The sequence below is a fragment of the Lagenorhynchus albirostris genome, chromosome 1 (genome assembly GCF_949774975.1).
Source record: "Lagenorhynchus albirostris chromosome 1, mLagAlb1.1, whole genome shotgun sequence".
Taxonomy (NCBI): domain Eukaryota; kingdom Metazoa; phylum Chordata; class Mammalia; order Artiodactyla; family Delphinidae; genus Lagenorhynchus; species Lagenorhynchus albirostris.
Window position 1 is genome coordinate 61,056,578 of NC_083095.1, and position 18,502 is coordinate 61,075,079.

Here is an 18,502-nt window from a genome sequence, read left to right on the forward strand (position 1 = left end):
ATATCTGGGACTCAAACTCAGGTGAGCCAGACTCCAAAATCCATGCTTTCCCACAGTCATCTCTACCCACATTCTTCACCTTCAACATACTTGTAACTGGTGCACAAGAGCCAGTGAGCTGATATCTCAACAGTGTAGTCAGAATAAAGCCTTGGAGTTCAAACCTAAGCCCAAACATACAAATTAATAGTAATTTTTCAAAACTGTTAGAAGGCTCAAATGACAGCATGTGAAAAACCCTTAGCACAGAGACCCTCACCCAATAAAGATTATTATCTTCCTTCCATTCTTTTCATTACTTCTCAAAAAGTTTTCAAATTTTTATGAGATGCATCATTACTTTGCTAACTTTTCCTTTGTAAAATACATGGAACACAGGGTAACCGTTCTAGAAACTACCATCTCTTAGATATTACTCAGCATTATCTTTTAAAATACTGTTTCCCAAACCTCAGCCCCTCCTTTGTGACAGTTGCCCTATGTTCCACCTACACTACCGTTTACTTAGTATTTTTCTTTAAGTCAAGTTACTCTTTTACTTAAGTAAATCTATTTTTTAAAATAACTTAATTTCAATACCACAAATGCAAAATCAGTATCTCATGCCATGAAGGCAACCATGAAAATAAATAAATATTGGTGTTGGATAGTGGAGTCTGCAGAAAACTAAACCTGAGAGCTGTACCATCTATTACAAAGTGTGGGAAAGATGTTAAAGACTAACTCTTAGCTGACACCTTCTCCTTGATGTATTCAGAAGGTTTGAGAAAGAATTCACTTTGAAACTGAAAAGCAATTCAGCTGCTCATAATGTGATTCAATATTTTTTTAATGCTTGTGCACACCATGAAAAATAATGGAGTTACTCATGATATTTGCTTCAGGTTTTGGCAAACACTACCCAAAAGCATTCACCAAGTATTGTGTCAGAAGATCACCCAAGAATCAACAGTGAAGCACCAGGAAAGCCTGGCCTCTGACGTTACAAACAGGGGAAGGTTAACATTCACATACGTAAGCCAACTGGTATCTTCTGAGTTCACTCTGTGGATTCTCACTAAGAAAACATGGGTTCCCTTCCCTCAAGTAGTTTACAATGAAACTATCCTCCTCCTTCCTCATAACTAGCACTATTTGAGAAGTAAAAGTTCACTGAATATAAGGTCACAATGCTTGTAGCCACTTTCTCACTGTAGTACAGAAAAAATTCTAGCATAAATAACAAATTTTTTATCAAGAGTAATTACACAGTAGTATTCCTGTATAAAAATGTATTTAGTTGACAGGTTTTGTTATGCTCAGTATTTCTATCTATGGATAGTGAACTACTTACTTATGATGCATACCTATGGTGACCATGTAAACTGAAGTTTACAGGGCAACCCCAGCTCTCTCATATTTTTCCCACAAAACATTGAAATGCTTCTGGTATATTTACATCCCAATTGTATCATACACACTGCTCCCCTCTTACGCAGAGGGAGATTTAAAATCCTTGTGAGTACATATGCCGATACATGGTTTATAAAACATAATCTCACCCTTTGAATAGTCTAACCAATTTAAAAAGAAAAAGAACAAGCAATGAATTGAAGCTATTTTTCTATACATATCTAGTTATCAGCACTAATGTTTAACGAACATCTAGTCTGTTCTGACTAAGTAAATAATCAGTAAACCTTAAACCTGGAAAGGGATCCCGAAAGCTACTTGGCAAGCTCTTCAAAGCTGATGATAACTAAATATCAAGTCCAGAGGAGGTGAGAGAGCCAAAGCCAGAGACTCCCAAACCCCTCCACCACTAGAAAAAAAAAGAAAAACTCCATACACACAACAACTTCATTTTTCTGAAGATGTGTGTATCACACAGTGCCCTGCAGGTTGGAGCTCCTGTTAAATAATCACATGGTAGTTAGACAATGAAAAAATGTGGCGGTGTCTCTTGTATCAGGATACAGGTTCACTGGCACATAAATTGCTAAACATCAATTACACAAATATAAAAGTATATTAAATTAGTTTTTCTAAAACAAAAAGTGTTTGTATAAATCTAAAATAACGTGATCACCGACGGAAGGTGCATGCCTCTCATTATGGTGTCTATTAACTAAGAATCGTGTGCTCAGCTTGAAGGCTAGGCCACGGACACCAAGGCCCACCTCATTTTACAAATTAATCACATAGGTGACCAGATGTTCCCTACTGAGTTGTACAAATAAATCATAAATACCTCCCAAAACTAAAGAATGTGGCTTGCAGAGTCGAAGATTCAGAAATATTTTATACAAATATAAGAATGGTAAAATAAATGTGCTGAAGTAAAAAATGGACAGAATATGTAACTCTGAGCCACCAGGCTCTCCCTCTGTGACATTTTTTTTTTTAATCTTAAGGTATCTTTCTCAAAGAGATCTAAAAATTAACTCTACCTTAACACCCTTAGTGATCAAATTGGGCAACAAGTAGGATATTCAGCCTAAGGAATGTTGTCTCCTAGCAACCACAAGAGTGAGAACCAGAGACACACAAAGGCACACTTCAAAAGTCTGCAACCCCACGAGTTCAAAGATCAAAGCCCTAAAATTTAAGGATTTATTACTTTTTAAAAATTTTCCAAATGGGACAATTTTTACGTTCTCCACCATAAGACGCCAATAGTGAATCTCATTATTTACAATCCATGCTGCTGTAGTAATAGGTTATAGCTCACCTTAAAAAGCAAAAATATTTTTCCTGAAATAAATGTAAACAATCACTAAACACTCCATATTGTTAAATTCAGTAAAACTGTTAAAACACATGGAATTGAGACTATGAGTTATCAGAGCTTTACTGCTGATTTAAATTCTACTTTTATTAAAGGACAATAGAGATTCTAGCGCGATGATGAAAGGTGGTTGTTTGGAATTGCAAAGCAGTATCAGCTTAAGGAGGCTCCACCATATATACCCAGTGATTACATTTCATAAAAGAGATCAGGAACTGACACACAGAGAAATTTACTGACTCTACTAGTTGCAAAACATCGGAATGAGGTTGAGAAAAATTTTGGTGTCTATTTTTAGTTTTAAGAGAATTCAATGACCTCAGACATTTTTGGACTGCACTCGCCTACCAAAACAAACACATCAGTCATCGTTATTCCATTTCTTTTTAAGAATGACAATTACTTAAAAAGATAAATTGTACAAAGGTTGCTGGATTAAAATAGACAATGGTGTGACTGTGTTTTGCTGTCTGTATAAAATTAAAGGTCCGAGACCAGTTTAGGCCTTTTAACCAAAAACGCCTTCACAAGTTCCAGTTATAATACTACTATGCTCATAAAATTTTAAAAATCTAATTCTCATAGGGAAATGTACCTGTACTAGCTATGTAATAAAAGGGGAAAAAAAGAATTTCAATTTCCTAAATAATTCAAACTATGTTTTATTGTCTAAATTGTATATTTACACATCCTAGTCTACTATCCTAATTTCCTCATCCAATTAACTGCTATTGTGTCTCTCATGAAAAATAATGCTGTAAACTATTACTTAACCAAATACACTTTATTTCACATTAAAATACTCATGTGCTGCATTTCTATGCTTTTAAAAGCAAAGTGTTAGAAATTAATTTTTAAATGTCAAATGTATGTGTAGAAATGTAAGTATTATAATTAGCAAAATCAATCTACTATACTCTAATATTATCTCAGAGTAAATTTTAAACTGATCTTCTTCTGTATTATAGCCTCATATAACTGTTCTTTTCTCCCCTCTATAACTTACTTATTTTTACAATAATACCAGAAACAGGTAATAATGTTTTAAGTAATACATTTTTTGTAGATTTTATTATACCTTGTAGATACTTACTGGTATTATTTTAATCATTTTTAGATTTAGAAATGCTTTCTAAATGTAAAATTTTCTTGGAAATATAATATTTTTCTAAATCAACCTCTCTTCCAAGAAACAGGCTTTTTAAAAGTTAGTTCCATTTTATGAACAAAGTTAATAACTTTATTTTATTCTTAGACATTTCAAGTTACGCATGATTTCATTCTGTGTATTACCAAGGTCCTTTCCAATAAATGGGCTTGAATCAGATGGATACCCGCAATGCTCTGATGCAGGTATTTACTTGCTGACTTGGCTAAAATAGTTTATTAGTAGGTAGAAGAGTGCTGATACAGGGATTCTTTGTGCCTCTCTCCATTTTTGTACTCTGTCACTTCCACAATATTCTCCTCTGTTTCTTCTATTCTTCTATTATAATTATAAATCTGATGGTCTCACTTGCTCTCACCTCAACATAAATTGCACCCCATACCTGTGATAGCACATGGCAGTAGCTTGACAAAGGCTCACATTAGTCTTGCTTATCAGTGCAGCTTGTTTAAAATCCTGAAACAGTTTAACAAATTTTTGTTAATTTTACAGCATTATATTTTGTGCTTTCTTAAACTTCCTTCTAACATTGATTCTACCATGAATAAAATTTACACAAGCATTAAAATATACATCTTCTTAAAACCCTTATTTCTTCCTTTTAGTATCACATATAGAGCGAGAACAGATGGAGCAGAGGAAACCCATAACCAAAAACTCACTCAGAATCTTGCGCTACTGTCCACTTTTCCTGTGATTTTGCCTGGTATTATAAGGAGGTATCAGGTTTACTTTCTTTTTATTGTTTTTTCCCAGTGAACACCACCAGAGACTTCCCTATCCAGACAGAGATAGAAACTTAACTGCAGAGAACCTGATGACTATAGGACAAACAGGCACTCAGGCCCAGGGAAAGGGCATAACTGAGCCTCTATGTGTATTAACTAAAGCAGCTGCTACCTTTGCAACCCACACTTCTAGGGGAAAATGTGTCATTTTATCCCGAGATCCTAGAGGCCTCCCAAGAGGGAGCAATGGAAACGCTAACCATAAGATTTGAAGTCAGGGCAGTCAGCTGGGGTGGACATGAATGGCACTGGGGAAGAGGTTAAGAGAACTAAAAGTGCTAAGTCTGCCAGAGACGCTGCCGCTGTGGCACCAGAGACACAGCGCGTGAAGCTCTTTAGCTTTTCAAAGCCCTACATAAACAACTGAAACCTGAAGCAACATAAAAACATCACTAAACTGAAATAAATAAAATATCAAAAGACCATGTCAACTGCAATGAGATATATATGTATATTTGTGTGTGTACATGTATACATAAATTATGTGAGACTGATTTCAATGTCTGCCATAAAATGGGAAGGAAGCTTCCGAAAGTAAGAGTTCAAAGCCTAGGAAGGAATAAAGACGGCTCTGGTTTTCCCCAGAGGACTGCTTCAGCAAGAATCTTCTTGGGCAGTTTTGGTTGTGAGCTCACTTCACCAAGCTAGACTGTAGAGAGTACTCTATTGTCCCCTGGAGTGACTAAAAGAAACCCTTCCAGACTCCTTTCTCATTTCCAGGAGGCTGGGACGTGGGCATTCTACAATCTTAAAGGGCAAGTGTCAGAGTTCTGGTTTCTACCCAACAAGGGCGGACCCAACCATAATGACAGTCTCCCTCCTCCCTCCCCTCCTCCATCCCCTTCCCCTCCCCCTCATCCTTCCACAAACCTTCCTTGGCTGTACTAGAGAGAGGAAGATGGCTGTTTTATGGGGGTAGAATAAGTTTTCTGCTAATACTGGGGGTGGAAGACAGAGCAGCACAGAGCAGTACAGTCAAACTGAGCATTCCTGGATCCTACTGGAGGAGAAGTCACAGACCCATCTGAGAATATGGACTCCCCACTTAGATTCCCAGCATATTTTGATACTAAATGGAATTATCTGTTAGAAAATAAGAAATGTATGGTCTAATCAAATATGCTACCAGATAATTCCCGTAGGAGAATTTTTTTTTTTTCTGAAATGGGGGCAAACTTACAGTGTAACTGAGATTTATTACAAACATTCCCATTAATTTTGGGAGTTATGAGGAGTGACCACAAACTTAAAGGGCTGAGGATACCAAGTTTAGTTTTATAATCAGACAAAACTTACAAAAGTCAGCTTGACTCTATATATAAAATCATTGTGATGCTACATGGTAATTAGACATTATCAGCAACAGACACAAATGATGACTTAGGATTACTTAGAATAAAGCTAACTGCAGTTTTTATGATTTTCCTCTTCTGCACTAGTTTTATTTCTAATATGGATCATAAATAACAAACCACACAAAGTCACTCACATACAAAGCAAATTCCCTCCACTGCCTTCCTTCTGCTGATGAGCTTATTTGTAAGACTCTTCACCTGCACCGTCTTCCTGTGTGTCAGAGGATGCGCTCTTGACCTCATCCTTCCCATCTCTGGAAACTTGCTCCATCATCTTCTTCTGTCCTTTGTGACTTTAATCCTTTTCTCACCACCCTGACCTAGTATGCCTTCCCTCAAACCTGCCTGCCTGCAAGCTACACATGGCTTTGTCTTTCTAGTTCCTGTCACTACCAATCTCTGAAAGCAGAGTCAACACTCACCATCTCCATGTCCCCAAACGCCATCAACTTCTTGTTGTTTAGTAAGTCCAATTTCATTTCGTAATTTGAAAACTGCCTCTAAAGGCATTTTTAAATTTATTTTTATTTTTCTCAAAGTAACTCATGTATCCAGGGTAGGGTAGAGGGTCCAATGAAACTAGAAAACTCACAATGTTTACAGGGATGCCCTGCGCCACCTCTCCTTATCTCTGAGCCCCGCTCCCCAGAGTCAACCATTTTTACATCTTGCTGTTATTCCTTCTGCTATTGACCTCTAAATTTCTAAATAACATGAGTATTTTATCATGTTTAACTTCCAACACAGGATAGAACTTAGCTACCTTACACCATCACTCCACACACCTCCCCTTCTTCCACCATCTCCATATCCCTATGACAATGTGTTTATTTTACTGTTTATTTTACTTCCCTCAAGTGTAGAATCTTTGGCTACTCACTCATATTTAAGTTTTAAAATCGGGAATGGTAGTTTGGGGTGTCTGGGCACCTCTTCTCCACTATCTTTAACCTTGTGGGATTATGTCCTTTTTATTCCTTTACTGTCTTCCTGGTTTTCAAGAGGACAAAGAAATAAACAAATGTTCTCAATCCAACAAGCTTAACCATTAACTTCCTAAACAATTCCAGTTTAAATGCCGCACTCTACTTCCCGTGTTCTTATGAAGATCACACAACTATCAATTAACTAACATGTGTTCAGTGCTCATCCTACTTGACCTTTCTGTTAATCAATCATTCCCACTAAAAATGTTTCCCTGGTTAGGTTTTAAGACTCTGCTCTCTCTTGGTTCTGCATTTAGCCCTCTTATTATTCAGTCATATATTACTTCATTGGTCTACCTCAGCCAGCCTCTTTTTTTAAATTTTTCAAATTAATTTTTTAAATGTACAGAGGGGAGAAACATTTTTTTTGCTTTTAATTACAGGCATATCTTGGTTTATTGCACTTCGCAGATACTGCACTTTGTACAAATAGGAGATTTGTGGCAATCCTGCCTCAAGCAAGTCTATTGGCTCCATTTTCTCCAAAAGCATTTGCTCACTTCGTGTCTCTGTATCACATTCTGGTAATTCTCACAATATTTCAAACATTTTCATTATTATTGTATTTGTTATGGTAATCTGTGATCATCAGTAATCTTTGATGTCACTACTGCAAAAAAACTACAGCTCACTGAAGGCTCAGATGATGGTTAACATTTTTTATCAATAAAGTATTTTTTAATTAAGGCATGTACTATTTTTTAGATATAATGCTATTGCTCACTTAATAGACTACAGTATAAACATAACTTTTATATGCACTTTTATATGAAACAAAAATGTCACTTATTGCTATATTCACTTTATTGCTGTGGTCTGGAACCAAACCTGCCATAATTCCAAGGCAGGTCTGTAGTGTTTGCAGGGCATATTTTTTTTCCAGTTTTTTTACTTTTACATATCTATATCTTATATTTAAAGTGTGTTTCTTGCAGTCACAATATTGTTGGGACTTTTAAAACATTCTAATCTGTCATTTTCAATATTTCAATTGGTGTGTTTTGACAATTTCCATTTAATGTAACTACTGATAAGGTTGAATTTAGGTCTACCATTTTAGTATTTGTTTTCTGCTGGTCTCCTCTGTTTCTGTTCCTTTGTTTTCTCTTTTCAGACTTATTTGGGATTATTTTAATTTTTTAACATTCCGTTTTAATTAAAATACTCTTTTTGACTGAGGAGGTCACATTTGAGAAGAAACCTGAAATGAAAGGAGGGTATGAACCAATAGGAGGAATATTCTACACATAGGGAACAGCTTGTGTGAGGACCCTGAGTCAGGAAGGGAGCCTGACATTTCCAAGGAATAGCAAAAGGCCAGAGTGGAGTAACCTGACTGGAGAAAAGAAGAACGCTGACAACAAAGTCAGATGAGTGAGCAGCAGTTAGGTCACTAGGGTCTTGGTTGGCCATAGTCAAGAGTTCAGATTTTATTCTAAGTGTGATGGGGAGTCACTGGAGGGTTCTGAGCAGATGAATAACTTGCTCTGCTTTATGTTTTGAAGAGGCCTCTTTGGCTGCTGTGTGGAGAACAGCATGTAGAGGGAAAAGAGCAGAAGCAGAGAGGCCAGTTGGAAAGCTACTGCAGTAATCCAGGGGAGAGAAGGTGGAGGCTGGAGGGAGGAGGAGAGCAGTGGCAAAAAATGAGAAATGACTGAATTTAAAATATGTTTTGATAGCAGAGCTGACCACACTTGCTCATGATTTAGATGTGGGATGTGAGGAAAGAGAGGGATCAAGAATGATTCCCACCAGACTCTGAGTTCCTCAAGGACTGGAAATCTGTCTTACTGATATTCGTCTCCGTATCTTCAGTGCCAATGTCAGTACCATGCCTTGTCTGAAGGAACACAGGATTTGGAATCAAGTGAGACCTGAGTTCAAATCTTGCCCCAGTACTTCCTGGCTGACTAAGACTTGATTTAACCTCTTTTGAATATCAGCTTCCTCTTCCATAAGTTACAATCATAAATTGTGCAGCATTATTGAGAATCTGGCAGGTAGTAAGTGTGCGAGAACTAGAGTTAATGTTGTTCTTAAGTACTAAGTAAATACTTACTAGGTGGATAACACAAGCCCTGCATTTAATTCTCCAACAGCTGAGGTCTTTTGCTTCCAACCCCCATTTTCCTCACTTTATCCACCCAACACTTTTGCCCAGAGTTCCACAGATTTTTGCCTACACCAAACAAAGCTTCCCCTACCTGAGGGAATTCTGAATGGTATATCTCAAAACCAAAACCTAAGGGAGTTCAACTCTTGAAATTACATTTCACCATAGTGTAAATTGCCTAGAATACAGTTTCTTGGACACTTCCTTAATAATAAGTAATTTTGTGGGACAGAATCTCAAAAGATGACTCCAGAAGTTGAAAAATAATATCAATACAAGGAAAATTGTGAATGAGAAAGAGCACTAAGCAGCAAAGTAAATGATACATAAATCATTTTATTGTTTGTCTGTAGCTAAGACACTCCCTTAGGGGAGATGATAGTCTTGATATTTCATCAATTCGGAATTTTTTTTTTTTACATATTGGCTATTTATCTGTATTAAAAACAAAGTAAAAAAACACTTTTTTTGCAAAGATTCTATTACTCATTCAAAGTATTTCAACACAATTCTTGCTAAAGTTGAATTATTGCTCATTAATATTGCCATTTGTTATCAAGAAGAACTTTTTCACTGGTTTTCAGAAGTGAACATGCAAAATCAAGTGGGTTCATTTTTACAAGTAAACAGAAAGGTTTACCTCTAATGCAAAACTGAACTGCTGTAGTTCTGTGTAGATAAGTCCACGATTAATAAAGGCGTTTAACATCACAGTTTCTCCAGCATCAAGGAGAAGCACAATTCCATAATCTGTTAATGCCTAAAAATGAAATAATCACTTACAACCTAAAGTCAACTCTTTAGAGCATTACTGCATTGACCATGGACAAACTAGTACCTCATAATTAGTTCTTTAATGTGACAAAATTTATGGCCAAAAATAATCATTTGTTAGATTTAAAGGTTTCCCTTAATTAAATACTGTGGATGTTGCTCCCTCCTAATATAAGCGGTGTGCACTGCGCTTGCGCTTCACATGTTATCTGTGAATCATCTGTGAACTACTTTTATTGTGAATGGATTGAAGCGGGGATGCAACACCCTTCCCCATCTTAATAGTTTCACCAAATGACTGTTGACATTAAAGCAGAGCACTTGTTACCTTTTGAAATTTAATTTCTTTGTAGTGATTTATTGTTTTCTTCACTGAAACCTAAGTTTTATGGAGGCACAGATTATCCATTTTGTTCACCATTGTAAAGCAAGTAACTAGCACCATGCCGGCACATACTAGGCATCTGATAAATTTTTGTTGAATGAATAAATCATAAAGCAATGAAAACAGATCTTAATAAAACTAACAAATAAGGACTTGTTGGAATATTACTTCAATATTCTCGTTTTTTTTAAGATATTAGCCTAAGCTGAGAATCAACTCAGAGGACCTCTCTCCATTTTTTAATCTTTTTTTTTTTTTCATTCAATGAACAGCCAAGTTTTTACTGGTCATCTACTCTGTACCAGGTACTAGGAGCATCCCAAATTTGGGCTGGAGCTGAATCTCTTAATTCATTTTCCTTCTGAACATTTTGTCCAAAAGAGCCATATGGTTTCATCGGAAAAGGCCCAAATCATATCATATATGCCTGTAGCACATGCTAACTGAAAATGCAAATAAAATAGTATTTTACTATTTGCTTAGTGGTTCTCCTCTACTATTCCATGATTGAGCACTCAAGCATCTAAAAGAATTGTACAATTAAATATCCTATATGTATATTGTGGCATAACTATAAATAAACATTGACAAGGCTGTAAAAATCATTTGTAACACTTGTAAAACAAAACAGAACTAGAATGTTTGCCATTTTCCTTTCCCAGAATCACAGAATTAAAACCTGTATATATATCAAGATGCCTTAGAAATCCACTAAGCAGCTGAATATGTGACACAAGAGGAAAAAAGTCTGGGAAATGAGATTTCGTGAAGGTCACAACGAGCAGGCTTTGGGTTTTGCTTCTGCTATTATTACTAACCTTTCAGCCTTGGGAAAGTTACTTAACACTAAGCCTCAGTTTCCTCATCCACAAAAACAGGGTATTAATAACTCATCATATTGTTGTAGAAGTCCACTTGAAAATATTTAGATTATATGTTGGTAAAGCATTTAGCCCAGTGCCTGTCACACAATAAGCCCTAAATGAGTGGTAACTGTTACTGTTTTTATTAATATAAGGTGATAGGAACCAGAATTCACCTTTTCTAGTTTTTATGAAATCATATCTTGGGAGTGCATTTTCTGCACAAAGTACTTGGGTTTCCTCAGTCTTGTTATGGCAGGAATGCTGAGAAACGGGTGGAGGTAGACAAAAGGGAGAAGGTGACACTGTAAAATGACATCTGGTCCACATGCTGGAGGTCAGATGGTTTCACAAAGCCACCTAAAGACTGTTAACCAGAAGCAAACAAACCTGCAAACACCGATACAGGTCCCTCTTCCCTGTGTGACTCGGATGTGTTTCTAACCTCATCTGTAAAAGGAGCCCATTGGATGAAAAGCGTTGGGTACCTGGCAGCTCTAAAATAACCAATATGTTCTTATTCTAGTTAGGTTTCTATTTATGTACATAGTTTTTCGTTTTCTTTATTCATGGAGCACTAGCTCTGTTACACGTAAGAGATAACAAAGATAGTAGTTCCCTGCCCCCACCCAGACCACTGTTTGCAGTTCAGGGTTACCCAGAAGAGGCAGGAGTCAGGGTGGGGAAGGAGCTGTCAAAGATACCTGCTGTGCAGGTTACTCTGATAAATGATCCTTTAATTAGCTCCTAGAATGGTTTACAACAGCCTGTGTTAAAAATTAGTTATTCATTTGTCAACATTTCTGGAGGAAACCTGATAATCCGGTTACCAGGAATTCTACATCCTCTTAGAAACAATGTTTCTCAACTTCTTCCTTCCATAGCAAATAAATTACTAAATTTCTAAATGTTTTAAACAGACTTAACTTTCCAAGTTTCCAGGAGATTGTGGGAGTGTGCCCACACACAGCAGCAGGTACATGATGCAATCTTTTAAAGAATGCTTCATTGACTATGGAAGTGGATAGAAACAAGGAGAGGGAAACAAGTGGACAGCAGAAAGGGAAGCAAGAGATTGGACAAAACACTAAGAAACTACTGACCTGCTCCCCAGTGAGGGATCCTGACTGAAAAAGAACCAAACCAACAAGGAGAGAGTGGAGAAGGGGTAAGATTAAAAAATATAAAAGAGGGCTTACACTGGTAGCATCTGCATCAGGACAAATAGAGAAAAAGGTTTGCTGCAGCCATCAGTTAGGCCTTCAAAACACACAGATAATCCTGGTCACTGGTCCCTGAGCTGGAAACCATCACTCAAAATTCCCTGCTGCATCTGTGGTCTGACCACTGTAAAAAAAATACCTCCACAAACTATTGTAGTTAATGTTGAGATTTTGAAGCAAACAATATTGCTAGTGATCACTGCTTAAAAATTCTGCACACAATTATCAGTAGAAACATTTTCTCAAATGAAAATTATGTAATACATTTAAATTTACATGGCCTTTAAATGCTTATATAAAAGCATTGTAAAATTAATTTTTCATTTGACATTGCAGAGGTTGTATAAGAAAATTTGGTAAGCACTAAAAAAGAAAATAAATATTCTTTGAAATGGTTCTTTGGTTTCTCAAGTTTTATGTGTATTTCCACAGAATTATTTTTCCAAAATTGTAACAAAAATAATAAGAAAATACCTTACAAATGCTTTAAAGTGTTGTTTACTAAGATGGTCATCTTACCATTTGAAGTTCATTTATCTTGGTGTAACATAATGCTCTGTTATAAAATGCTATATAACTGTTTTTATCCATGTTGATAGCTGTAGTTAAATCTGTAATCGCTAGTTTGTAAGTCTGTAAAGAAAAAATAATTGAGTGAGAGGGGTTAATCATAATGGACTGAAATTTAGTTGTACAATAAATTCTTGATTCTATCAGAGTTTTGAGAATACTCATTTAACCATTCTGTGTATCATGCATGAAATTAAGACAATCAAGCTAATCTTTCACAGAATCAATTAAGTCCCTTGGTAGGAACTGCTATAGTTTCTCTCACCTGCAAATAAAATTCAATATATAAACAACTTAAATGATTACCTTATTTCCATTGTTGCTATATAGTAAGGAAAAAATTAAATTTCTTATGGATAAAAGAGAAGCAAGCCTTATTCATCCAGCAAACATTCACCAGAGCTTGCTTGCTTCTGTCACTCTAACCATCATATCACATAATCGTCATGTTCTCTATCCATGTTCTCTTTTGCTTCTCTTTGATGCTTCTCTGATACCTTAGATCATCCATTTATATAGATAGTAATTTTCATGGAATTAACAGGTAATGCAAGGTCTTACCTTTGCTTTAAGGTATTATTTGCAAAATATTTCATATGAAATGGCTACAGAGAAAGTTCAAAAAAGAAACACAGGGAGAAAATAAGTATTCCTTGAAGCATCAGATATCGATAGTGTTGCTACACCCAGTAATTTCCATTTAGGAACCATAAACTCAAGTAATTATTTTGTTCTGTGTGTATAACTGTATTATTTAAAATAGTAAAATAATAAAAAATTTCAAACAATCCAAATGTCCAACAATAAAGTGGTTAAAAGTACACTATGGTGGAATATTATGCAGTCATTAAAAATGGTATCTTCAAAGATTAAATATAAGAAGCAGGGCACAAAACAGATTATGTAAGTAGCATAGTCACAATTTTGGAAAGTATATATTATATTTTATTAAGAAAAAAAGACAAAATTCAAATACATCAAAATGCTCTCAGGGGGCTTCCCTGGTGGCGCAGTGGTCAAGGGTCTGCCTGCTGATGCGGGGGACACGGGTTCGTGCCCCGGTCTGGGGGGAATCCACATGCCGCGGAGCGGCTGGGCCCGTGAGCCATGGCCGCTGGGCCTGCGCGTCCAGAGCCTGTGCTCCGCAACGGGAGAAGCCACAGCGGTGAGAGGCCCGTGTACCACAAAAAAAAAAAAAAAGCTCTCAGGAATTACCATTTGATGGTGGGAAAACAGGTGACTTTAATCTTCTCCTTTATTCCTCTCTGTATTTTCCAAATTCTCTACAATGAATATTAATTTCCTAATAAAAATACATAATCAGTGTTATTTAAAATGCAAATGTCAAAAAGAAATATCACCATTTTATGAAAAATTATTCATTGAAATCCTTTTGATGTACTGTCAAAGTGTAACACCTTCTATGTAGTTCTGCCTTCATACCATGGCAATTCTCTCTCACAAAGGATAAAAAGGAAGTGAGTGCCTCCTTGGCACCCGAGCAGCCACCCACTCTAAAATACTAGAGAACAAGGTAGGAAACTCCCTTACCTTGTTGTAGTATTTCAGAACTCCTCTGTAGAGGTAGGCACGCACACTCTGAGGATAAATTTGGATGGCCTCATTACAACTCAAGATTGCTTTGGAGTATCTGCCTTTCAAACCATAGTAGGCTACTCGACTTAAATATGCCTTTTCAGAGAAAGAGAGGAGGAAAGCAGGAACAGATACTTTAGTAAAAGCATCAGTTCTACCAAAATACATGGTAGCTGGAACAAATTTATGCCACCCAAAGATGGTATAAAATACAGACTTTTTGTCACTCTCTTTTATTAAGAAAATTTCAAACATACAGAATAATTGAAAGAATACTACAGTAAACACCCATAGGCCTACCACCTGGATTCAATAATTATTAACACTTTTCAATTTTGTTGTATCTATTTTTTTCTGAACTATTTGAAAATAAGTTGTAGACATCATAAAACTTCACCCCAAGTCTTCCAGTATGCATCTCCCATGAAGAAGACATTCTCCTACATAACCACACTACCACTGTATATCTAAGAAAATTAACAGTATTTCCCTAAAATCATCTAATATTTCATCCATATTCAAATTTCATATGCTTTTAAAATCAAGATCCAATGGAGTTTCACCTATTGGATTTTGTGTTGTCTCTAGTCTCTTAAGAGGTAGGAATCAATGTGACAGCAAAACAAGAAGTAAAATTAATAACATAGTATATAAAATAATTATTAATAGGTACATTAAAATATTTATAATATTTGTATAACCACAATTCACGAAGCACTTTTACCTATATAATTTCCCTGTTGGAAATCATATTTTTAGTTCAAGGGGAAATACAGATATATGGATTATTAAAACTGCTGAAAAGTAAGTAAAACTAACTGTTGCTAACTAATAGCAATAACATTTAAAGATTTAATAGTTTTAGCAAATTTAACACACTTTCCAAACCACTGAAATTGTTCACTTAAATACCTGGTAATGTTTTGGATCAAGGGTAATTGCACGATTAAAATCCAGGATTGAACTGTCCTTGTGGAGTTTTACTTTACAAAGCCCACGTTGATAAAAGCCTTCTGCAAAATCAGGATCTGCTTTCACAGCTTTTGTAAAAGAATCAAAAGCCTAGAAGAGCAAATCGTGTAGTGAGTAGAATGTATTAATTTAAAATGTTAATACATTACAGTATATAACTATTGTTGAAAAGTTTTCATTTTAGTTTTTGGTCATTTTAAATATGTTTCTCCCAGCGAACCTTGTGGAGCAAAAAAAATTTATGAACAAGCTAGATTTATTATTATAATTTACAGGTTCCCTTACTCCCAGACTAATGTCTGCATAATCCATGTTGTTACAACACTTTCAGAGGTGTAACTTTAATCATTATTCTTCCTCTTGTGTTTCTTCAAAGAAATCACAATTAGTACATTTATTTTCCATGTGGGCCAGCAGATATATGGTTACAAAATTTCAAAGCAATGGAACTCCAAAATTTTTCCTAATATTGTAAAGCAAAGCTAGGTTTCCTCTGCTTGTCCAAAGCTAAAAACATGAAAAATATTTGTAATTAATCTTATATTTATTGTAATTTCTTACAATAAATGGAACAACTAATCAAGTGCAACTGTTTTTTAAAGTTATGAAGATGCAAGTTTCAGACACTGTCCACCCCTATGAATATAAGGACTGGAATGGTGTGTGTGTGTGTGTGTGTGTGTGTGTGTGTAGTTGTGGAATATTCAAAAATAGCCAATGGAAAATACATATTTATCATATCATTGAAAATTTTGAAATGGAGAATTCTGGGAAATAGCCAAATACTGGATAAATACATAATAATTGAATCAACTGGTTTTCAATGAATCTGGTTTTATTCTGATTTGAATTGCTCAGCTGTCAATAACAGAAATCAAACAGTGTCCTAAACATTTTCCATTTATTCTACATTACACTGAAGCACTCAATATAAAGTACTTACAATTTAATAAGTAAATTTATACTAATGTGATGAAATTTTGATATAATAAGTTCTTACAATTAAATTTGTTTAGTGGGAAACATGCATTAGTCTTCCGCATAGTGTTGACAAACAGGCATCAATAAAATGTTTGAATAAATAAAACAATGTAGTAGGTTTTGCAGGGTGCAGACTGCCTATAGTAAGCCAAGCTTTATAAGAAGCTTTGGTCTAGTCACTCACTGTTTAGGTAGCCTTCAGAAATGGAACTGAATGCAAGGAAACAATTTCTAAAACGATAAAATACCTATGCTCTTAAATACACAAAATACCAGTTGTAAGTTGCCTTCCTCCATGTAACAAAGACCCAAGTGAAACAGACAGTCTGATGAAGCTGCTACGGCATTTCGTCCTTTATCAGAATGAGAAAAGATATCCAACGCCTTTTTAAACATTCTCATGGCTTCCTATAATGATTTTTAAAAAAAAGAGAGGGAAGGGAATGTTTTTTTCTAATATTTATTTAACACAACAGCCTTAGATGTTAAAAGGAATCCTGAGCACACAGCCCTACTCTCATTTCACAAGAGGACACACAGACCTGGTAAAGACACAGATCTTGTCAGTGCACCAAGAGGGAGGACTTCTGACAGGCAGGAAATCTGACCCACCCAGGTGCCTATCCTACAGGCAGGTACGTAAGCAGGGTTATACAAGTGGACTTTTGGAACTATAATTTCTAAATTCTAAAGGGTATTTTCTCATAGTCTTAAATCAGACTAAAATTTATAGACCAATTTATGACCAATTTCCTAGTAATTCTCCTGAAGGGTATGCCAGGCAGCTATTAGGTAGTAAAAGTTCTCCACTGATAATATCTGAGGTTGTTGTAATCAACTTTTATTTTGTCCTGCTATGCTCTCAAGGGGGTTCCACTGACACCAGAAAATAAACTAACATCAAAAATTACCCATTTAAACTATTCTGTCAAAATAGTTGAAACTCTTAATGAAAAAAATTCAACTTTCCAAATAGAAACGCGTTTTCATAACTAGCTACTCAATGTATTTACCTTATATATAGAAATACAGCTACTTGTGACTCTTTAGCCCACTTTCTTAATTATATTAAATTGCTAAAGAAACAATGAGGTTGGGCTTCCCTGGTGGCGCAGTGGTTGAGAGTCCGCCTGCCGATGAAGGGGACGCGGGTTCGTGCCCCGGTTCGGGAAGATCCCACATGCCGCGGTGCGGCTGGGCCCGTGAGCCATGGCCGCTGAGCCTGCGCGTCCGGAGCCTGTGCTCCGCAACGGGAGAGGCCACAACAGTGAGAGGCTCGCGTATCGCAAAAAAAAAAAAGAAACAATGAGGTTTAACTTGGATATGCTGTGTCCTTTGTGCCCACCCTCAGTTTACATCACATGTCTAAAGCTTACCTCAACATTCATCCTTCCAGCCTCACTCAGCACATGCCTTTGCAACAGAAAAAAATGCATCACCTTCTCAATTTCCCTCATTTTTACTATTCAAAGTCTCTACATCTTCTTCATTTCCATCTTTTTTTCTCCTGTCTTTGAATGGTTTCCTTTCTTCTTTTCAGAGCTAACTCCTCAAGCTGTGCCCTTGACCCCAACTCCTTCTGTCCCGCCTTCTGCTTTTGGATCTCTGCCCCTTCATTGCCTCCTGGAGTCCATAAAGTCTTCCATCACATTTAAATTAAAATGAACACATCTTCTTTTCCTCCTCTAGCTGATGTCCCACCTCTCTTTCCTTCACTACTCTAAAAAAGTAGTGGATGCTCTCATAAGGCAAATGTACATTCCAAACACAGTACCGTGGCAGCCGTGTGCAGAAAAGCTTGGAAGAGTTCAACACTATTATATAATTCAAACAAAATACAAATATGTTCTGGACTAGGATAATGACCAGAGAAACAGAGAAAGGAAGTGGATTTGAGAGACATTTAGAAAGTAGAACCAAGAGAGCATGACTACTGATTGGGTAGAAGAGGGACCCAATCA

General features: G+C 36.2%; 1 protein-coding gene across 1 annotated transcript in view; it reads right to left on the reverse strand.

Annotated features, from left to right (window-relative positions):
- TTC6 (tetratricopeptide repeat domain 6) overlaps nucleotides 1–18,502 on the reverse strand; it is a 200,619-nt gene that overhangs the window by 14,048 nt on the left and 168,069 nt on the right. Inside the window, exons 20-25 of the mRNA XM_060163954.1 lie at nucleotides 16,815–16,949; nucleotides 15,501–15,650; nucleotides 14,544–14,684; nucleotides 12,942–13,055; nucleotides 9,818–9,937; nucleotides 4,318–4,391 (exon numbers count right to left, since the gene is read on the reverse strand). Coding sequence (XP_060019937.1) covers nucleotides 4,318–4,391; nucleotides 9,818–9,937; nucleotides 12,942–13,055; nucleotides 14,544–14,684; nucleotides 15,501–15,650; nucleotides 16,815–16,949 — 734 coding nt within the window. The remainder of the gene's footprint in view (nucleotides 1–4,317; nucleotides 4,392–9,817; nucleotides 9,938–12,941; nucleotides 13,056–14,543; nucleotides 14,685–15,500; nucleotides 15,651–16,814; nucleotides 16,950–18,502) is intronic.